Genomic DNA, 8,510 nt, shown 5'->3' on the forward strand with positions numbered 1-8,510 from the left:
GAGAAAGCTTCCAGGGTCACTGAAGGCAACGTGTTTACTTCATACACGTTGCCCGCAGCCTGAAAAATGCAGGACTGCAGGACTGGAAACAAAAAGTGGTGGATCATGAAGGGGGAGATGATATTCTGCACAGGTTCCGCAGGCCACACAGAGGTCTTGAAAGGCTGCAATTGGCTTCCAGGCCTTGCAATGACAACCACTGTTGTAAGATGTCCATCCCATTACACTCATTATAGAATACCATTCAGTGCCAAATTATAAGCACTATTTACTGAATCCAGTTCTATATGAGTTGAACACTAAAGTTATAGATCACAGCTTAGCACCCAACTAGCACTTAAGCACATAATGGTAATGGTTTCACACATAAGCATAAGTATTATATGACTTACCCATGCAATTAGCAACTATAGTAACTTTATATATCATTTGGAGGCTTCTGTTTAGGAGACGAATTTGTCAAACAGATTGGTTTTGATTGATTTTTGGAATGCGCCGTAGGTCAATTCCGAAAATCAATCAAAACCATTCTGTTTGACAAATTTGTCTCCTAAACAGAAGCCTCCAAATGATATATTCTCCCCCTCTCTACCTCGATGTAATTTTGTTGTTTATTTTTACTGTTCCTTTACCTAATTCTTATGTAACCCTCTCTTCATACATCCTGTATCTCGCTGATTGTCCAGCCTTCTTCGAATGTGAACCGCCTAGAAGTCTTTCGACTATGGCGGTATAGAAGAATAAAGTTATTATTATTATTAAAGGACCTGTTTCAAAATGAAGTAGGGGGGGAGGAGGAGGTAATTCTCTCAGAGAAATAAGCTGAATGTATTAAGAGTTCCATGTCTCTTTCTAGCTATGGAGAAAATGTTCAGTGCATCAGGCCTCCTTAATAATGTTTGGTGTCAGGAAATAATTGAGAACAAAAAGCATAAAGTGGAAGGAGACAGATAATATTTCTGGTCTCAGATTTCCAAAAGCCTCCCCAACTTAATACAAAGCTGCTTACTCCCTAAACTAAGTGAATACTATTTTCTCCTTATGCTTTTAGAAGGGATATCTGGTGCTTCCTAAGCTGCTTAATGGATCAGAATTTTCTATACCCAGTCTTATGACGAAAGATGACCTGTGCAGTTGCTCTCTAGTGTCGGAAAGGTATGTAGAACTCCTCTGTGCTAGTCATAAGGGATGGGAAAGTACCAAATTCAGAGCTCAAATACTAATTCCTATTCCACTATCCCAATCAAAGCATTCTTGGGTGAAAATATATACAGTATCTGTGTAGAAAGAAAGCAGTGAATTTAGGAAATAGCATTTACTTTCATAGCATTCTCATATGAATTGGTCCCATGGGTATGTGAGCTATTTAGTGAACAGTCATTCATCAATTGTTTATTAGTAAAAACCACTTCCATTTAATTTTAAGTTCCATTTAAGTTTTTTAATATATTGCATCATTTTTTTTTTAATATCACAGGAAGATAAATGAGGATTCAAACATGGTGATGAAGGAAATGGAGAAGATGTGCCCGCCGTTCCCCTCACTGGATCATGAGCAAAGCATCCCAGGGTTCACTATACCCACAGAGTACACTGATTTCCAGTCATTCCCACCAATGAAACTCACTGGCCAGGATGCTATATCCAGTAAGAAGTCAATAGAAAATGCTATTTCTCCATTGGCTTTCAACGGTCCATATTTAATATGTCCCCATGCACGCTCTTTGAATACTTTGCTTTCAGAGCTCATCTTGGTCAAGAACATGGAGGAATTGGCACAAAGACTCAATGGTTACATAAAACTTCCTCAGTGTTTGACTAAGAACCTGCCCTCACTATTGACTGATTCACTGACTGAGACTTGCCCTCCTCCCTCCTCTCTTGGATATGTTGTAAATCCACCAGAATGTTGTATGAATACTATCATATCTACTATGGTAAGAGGTGATCAATCAGGAGAGACGCTAGTGGATGGGACACTGCATGCTCAGAATACTTCAACTGAAAATCTGATGACTCAGAGCATGGAAGCCAACTTTGAGCCTTTACAGTGCTCAGTGAAATATGGGATGAAACCCTCACCAGGGGACAAACATTTCTTCCCCTTTTCTTCCTCAGATTCAACTGATTCACACGAGAAAGTTCCTGCCCAGTTGAGTTCAATTGTCCACCCTTCTTCCAGCAAGAATGAATGCAAGGAACAGGGATTTTCTCAGGCTGCAGACACTGGAGAGTGTGGTATTCTGGCTCTTCCCAAGCTCCATGAATGCTATGTACAAACGTCTCCTTCTCTAGCCAATCTATTAACCAGCTCACAACTTGTGGACACTCCAACCAGCCAGGAACCAGTTGCTTCTAAGGATTTGGGAGAAAGAAGAGATGATGATATCATCATGCTTATCCCTGATCACACCAGTCCAGTACTCTTACAGCAAGTTGGCGACTATTGTTTTTTTCCTGGTTCCAAACCCAGTGAACAGCTCCCAAAAAGCCATTGCTTAGAGGAAGGGAAAAACATGGAAGCTCCCAGTACTCAACATGAAATCAGTTATACTCTCAGTATCCAACAAGAAGCCAGAGATTTAATAGGAAAGGCCAAAGGAAGTCCAGAATCCAGTGATGCTAGGGTAGAAGATACACCAGAAACATACACCATCCATCTGCTGAAGAGATTAAAGAATGATTACTTTATGTTACCTCAGGTGTAATATCCCATGGTAAGCAACTGGAATATACAAGGCTACCATTCCCATCCAAGAATGATTAATCTTTAAAATTTGCCCTAATGTGAGTAACTGGCTATTTTAATATACCGTATTTTTCGCTCCATAAGACGCACCTGAGCATAAGACGCATCCTAGATTTAGAGGAGGAAAACAAGAAAAAAACCATTCTGAACCAAATTCTTCCTGCCAGGCTCTGCACCCTGTCTCCCTCCCTGCCAGGCTCTGTACCCTGTCCCCATTCTGGTGGTCTAGAGGTAGACAGGGACAGGGCACAGGACAGGCAGGCCTAGTGGCAGGCAGGAATAGTGGCCTAGTAACAGGCAGGGCCCCCCACTCCAAGGCAAATAAGCAGGCAGGCAGGGCCCCCCAAAGTGTATAATATTTCTTCTCTTCTTCACTATCCATGTGTACCATTTCCTCCCCTTGCATTAAGTATCACTGTATCTTTATTCCTCCCCTTTCCAGCATTATTCCATGTCCCTGTCCCTGTCCCTATGCTCCCTCCTCCTTCAGAATTTATTTGCTGTCTCTTTCCCTCCCCATGTTAAGCTTCATTTCCTCCTGTACTCCTTACCCCCACCTCGAGGTAGGCAGGCAGGGCACCCCACCCCCTGAGGCAAGCAGGCAGGCAGGCAGGACCCCTCCATACTCCCTCCAACCTCTCCCCTGTATTTTATAGTTCCTCCGGCGCAGCTTGATGGGCCCGTTCCTCCATGTCCCGACCGAACGTGAAGGGAGTCAGAAGAGCAACAGTGGAGGCAGCTGAGGCCTGAATGTGCAGCCAAGCGCTGCCATGGTGGAAGGGAGGGAGGAGAGTGGGAGACCGGAACCAGCTGCCACTGCTGCTGTTGCCTTAGCCGCTCACTCTTGTCAGGGCTGCGCCACTATGCCGATTCCTAGTGGCTTCCGGTTCCGATGGCTGCTGCTCATGCTCGGCCCATGGGTAGTGTGTGGGAAGCAGGACTTGCTGTCTTCAGTAGCAGAGCGGCATGCAAAGCTGGCTGCCTGGTTAGCTCACAAGGCTGCTTGCCTGGTCCTGCGCCACTTCCTGCGAGAACGGAAGCGGCGCAGGATTAGGCAGGCAGCCTTGTGTGCCGCTCTGCTACTACAGAAGGGAAGAGGAGGCAGCCGCGTCAGCTAACCAGGCAGGCAGTCTTGTGCGCCTCTCTGCTGCTAGAGAGGCAGCCATGTCAAGGGAGGGAGGGCACAATAATTAAAAAAAGGTAACTGGGAGGTGGGGGGGGGGGGTATTTGCTCCATAGGATGCACCCTTTTTCCACCCACTTTTTTGGGTGGAAAAAGTGTGTCTTATGGAGCGAAAAATACGGTAATTGTTATATTATGCTCATAGAGATTCTGTTTTAAGGGGAGTGATTTATTAAAGCCAAATTATTAGCTTTGAAAAGTTTTTTTTTTCTCCCTCTGTCTCTCTACAACCCTTCCTTGCAGGTTTAATCTTCTTTTCTCAATTAAAAGGAAGAACATACCACAACCATCCAGCACAGATGTTGAGCTCACCTTCCTGTGTAGTTCGATCTGCTTTTTGTCTTGATAGACTGAAGAATATCTCTCATCCTTTACTTCTCTGTTCTGCTCCCCTAATGAGGCATCTTGCTCTGTGTCTTGGTAGTTTCCACCCTCTCCTCCAGAATGCTTTTGCCTCATGAGAATTGTAATTCATTCCTGGATGATTGTTTAGTCACTTGCCTATCTGATGCTAAGGTGGAGGACCTCATGCCTCATATACATAATAGGTGTGAATGAACCAGCTGTCTTGGCACAACACAGGTGGGTACTAACAACATAGGATAGTGTGGAATAGATGCTTTGGAAGCAAAATTAAGTAGAAATTGGAAATCTAGGACCTCCAGGGCAACATTTCCAGAAATGCTCTCAAGTCCATGCACAGGACCCAAGAGGCAGAAGGAGCTTTGAAGTCTCAATAGATGGATGACATGAAAGTTGGGTGTGTTTGACTGCAGACACTAGCAAAGGTGTGCCACGAGATTCATGTACTGCACAGACAACCTGGGATAGGACCTTCCTGATGTCACCGGGAGGTCCTTATTGAGAAATCTTATCAGTCCAACAATGTCTGAATAGATTTGGAATCAGATGTGTTTGGATACAGACTAACAGAGGAGTGCCATGAGACTTGGGCACTGCTAGGACAGCTTGAGACAGGATCTCCCTGTCATTAGTGGAAGGTCCTTATCGGTGTTGTAGTATGTGTGACGCGTGGGTTGCAGGGATGTGGCCCAAAGAGACATACCTCTCTGGAGCCCCTCTGGAGGATGGGGAAGGCCAGAGACCCTGATAGGATATCTACATGATCTGTTTTACTCTTTCTGCAGAATTTGAGTACTTAAATCTTTCTTTTTCATATGGAGAGGAAACAGAAGAACGAGGATAATTCATCACCCTCTGCTAGGAAATTAACTGTTGACTCCACAGAGAAAATGTACAAGCTGTTGCAGCCTTGATGGGTCCAATGAAAACCTCTTCAATGCTCAGGCACTTTTCTCAGCCCTGGGGGGGGGGGGGGTCCCCTTACCCCACCTTTATCTATGTCTTCCTTAATCATCTCCAAATTGGTACCTTATTCATTTAGCGTAGTGGGTTCTGGAGTAGATTCAGCTCAAGATCCTCCAATTCTTATTTCCAGATGCAAAGTAGCATCTATAGTACCATGCCCTGATTTGGATAAGGGCTCTTTAGAACAAGTACCATCTGATATTACCCTAGTAGACATGTGAAAATTAGTGACTAGAGTTGAATTTATGTTGGAAAACTCAGTTTCTCAATTATGTGATTATGCTGAGCAAGCTTCTCAGAAGTTATAGTACTTAGGACTCCTTATGCAAAGGTACACTAAAATTGAAAGGGGATAGATTCCGTACAAACGCAAGGAAGTTCTTCTTCACCCAGAGAGTGGTAGAAAACTGGAACGCTCTTCTGGAGACAGTCATAGGGGAAAACACCCTCCAGGGATTCAAGACAAAGTTAGACAAGTTCCTGCTGAACCAGAACGTATGCAGGTAGGGCTAGTCTCAGGGTGCTGGTCTTTGACCAGAGGGCTGCCGTGTGTGTGGACTGCTGGGCACGATGGACCACTGGTCTGACCCAGCAGCGGCAATTCTTATGTTCTTCTGTGAGATGGTTCTATATTGTAAAGAAGACATTGAGTCAAACAGAATAAATATTCTACAGGAAAGAATAGTGATAGGAGTAGGCTTTTTTTCAGGGGGGTACTCAGGGGTACTGAGTAACAGCATCTTCTCCATTGCTTGATACAAATGGCCCATGGTCCTCAAATATTAATAAAAGTGCTCAGATTCTGCACACTCAGTGCTGCATTTTCATGGATTCTGTGGCTAGTTGCAGGGGGCCTGGCTATTATAGGGTGAGTTCCTCAGTGATCAATCTACTCCTGAAAAAATGGCCTGGTATTTGAGTACCATCACCTTTTATGCTAGAAAAAAATACATTGGGTAGGAGTATACTTTTGTCTGCTTGGCAAGAATGGACAATGAAATGTTAACAGAAATTAGAAAAGCTAACAAATTTGGCAACTCTTTAATAATTGCCTTGATGAGGTACTAGGAACCAGTCATATAGCCAGGGATATTATTGAAGTTTCTACCTTGGGTACAGAAGAAGTTTTGATCATTCAGTTAAGTAATTTTGAAATAATCAGTTTGAATTTAAATGTTTGACAGAACAGAGTTGTTTATGGGTCTTAAAGTATGGATATTTCCAAACCTTTGATTGAATACACAGGAGCAAAGAAGAAAATGCTTTGGATGAGAAAGTTTTTGTCCCTTGGTGGTCAATTTCAATTGTGATTGTTGCAGCTTTCCGAGTCTCACCACATCTGGTTTGTGTGGCAGGGAGAAGGCAGAAGCCCCTATATCATCAAGCGTCTCATCAGTTTTAAACCCTGTCTCTGAGAAGAAATACAGTAGCAGTGCCTTTAACACAAAGCAGATGGCTGCAGAAAGTAAAAACATTCCTGAGCCCAAGCCTTATTTGCCTTGTAGTAAGCATTTTGCCAGAGACAGGTTTCACACCCACTGTCCCTGCAGGAGGCAAGGAGAGGGTGGGGTAAAGAAAACAGCAAGGCAAACACATCAGGACATGTTTCATTGAGAGCAATTAAGCCATTACACAAACAGCCAATCAGAGCTCCAGCTCCTGCTAACCCTGCAGTTAAACAGGGGTTAGGGAGGAGCAGTTTTCTTGCCAAGCAGAATTTCCTCCAGAACAGACCTCAGAAGCAGCCGGGCACATGTTCCAAGCCTTTGGACACTACAGCTATTGCAAGGAGAAAAGCTGAGCCTAGGAAGCTGCCTGAAAGTTTCTACCCTCCAAATCAGGCTTAAACTCAATATTTAATAGCTGAGAAATTGACATGAGATCTGTATCAGATGAAAGTCTAGCTGAGGCAGAATTATCTAGCATTATGAGTGTGGATGAAGGTGTGTCTGAGAATTCACAGATGAATAAGTACATGTTTTGGGATCCAACAGCTGAAATATAGTGAGGAGGGAGAGGGGAACTTCTAATCTCTTCTTGCCAGTTCACTCTGTGTGATTAGAGCCAAGAGCTTTAAAACCCAAATTTTGATTTACTGTTCATTTGAAGGGGGGGAAGGGGGTCTACACTTGGTAGGGACAAATAATATTCAGGGAATAGTTTGCCCCTTTCTCACTAAAGCCTGTCCAATGTTTATGGCTTAGTGGAGAGCTAAATCAGTGGAGTTGGTAATGATTAGGCTCAGTGCACTAGTGAGATGATTGCATAAGCAGGGATAGGAAATGCCCTTTGCTCTGCCTTTCTTGGAGAAGGGGTAAAACGCGGGCCTCAGTCTCTGACAGACCTCTATGAGATTTTAGCGCTGACGGATCCTAATACTTTTCCCTCATGCTGAGACGGATCTGTCAGCGCTAAAATCTCATTGAGGTCTATCAGAGGCAGAAACTACAAGTGGCATGGACACGGACTACAGATTTTTAAGGACATGCGGTTTTAGATCCGCGAGGTCCGTCAGGTCCGCGTTTTACCCATTTTATTTTGCTTCAGTACCCTGAAAAGGGAAAAATAAAGAACTTTAATTTTTGCACAAAAAACTATTTGGACTTTTTATCTTAGGTAAACATTCCTACTCAAGGCCACTCCAGTATTCACTCGGCTGTGCTGTGCTGAGGTACTGGTCTCTGCCTTTGGCTGAGCCTGCACCCTGCACAGTAGATAAACCAATATTTCAGCCATCATGCTAAGGCTTTCTTCAGGGTGAGCTGTGAGGTCTGCAGTTAGTTTTACATATATAGTGGGTCCTTAAACCTGATTGGCTGGGGCTTGAGGTGATTGAGACTGGGAAGTCCATTGGTCAGGAGTTTGAATTTTGGCGGGAAAGTCCATTGGTCACAAATTTGAATTTTAGTAGGAAAAACAAAATTTGAATTTGGTGGGAAAGTCTGTTAATCACAACTTGAAATTCTGGCACAAAGAGGCTAGATGTCTGAAATATCATTTCTACCTACCAAGATGCAGTGAGAGCCGGACAATTGCAACAATCATGACACCAGCCTTGGAAGCCTAAAAGAACAAATTTCAATTGTGATTTTCTTGTAAATGCTTTGTAATTTTTTCCTAAGAAGTTAAAGCTACCTTTTCCCAAGTGGAGCTTAATAAGGCTATAAAACTTGATTGTACCTCATCTTCTTTTTCCTTCTGTTATGAATTTTCTTGTAATGTATATATCCAGCTTCATTTTTTTTATTG

At 43.4% G+C, this 8,510-nt stretch overlaps 1 protein-coding gene across 1 annotated transcript in view; it reads left to right on the forward strand.

The window, feature by feature from the left end:
• Positions 1-5,692, forward strand: part of CSF2RB (colony stimulating factor 2 receptor subunit beta) — a 75,258-nt gene extending 69,566 nt beyond the window's left edge. The window contains exons 10-12 of the mRNA XM_033930026.1: positions 1,052-1,155; positions 1,478-2,717; positions 4,176-5,692. Of these exons, the coding sequence (XP_033785917.1) occupies positions 1,052-1,155; positions 1,478-2,708 (1,335 nt within the window). The 3' untranslated portion in view covers positions 2,709-2,717; positions 4,176-5,692. The remainder of the gene's footprint in view (positions 1-1,051; positions 1,156-1,477; positions 2,718-4,175) is intronic.
• The last annotated feature ends 2,818 nt before the right edge of the window (positions 5,693-8,510 follow it).

Source organism: Geotrypetes seraphini, chromosome 2 (genome assembly GCF_902459505.1).
Source record: "Geotrypetes seraphini chromosome 2, aGeoSer1.1, whole genome shotgun sequence".
In the NCBI taxonomy this organism is placed as follows: domain Eukaryota; kingdom Metazoa; phylum Chordata; class Amphibia; order Gymnophiona; family Dermophiidae; genus Geotrypetes; species Geotrypetes seraphini.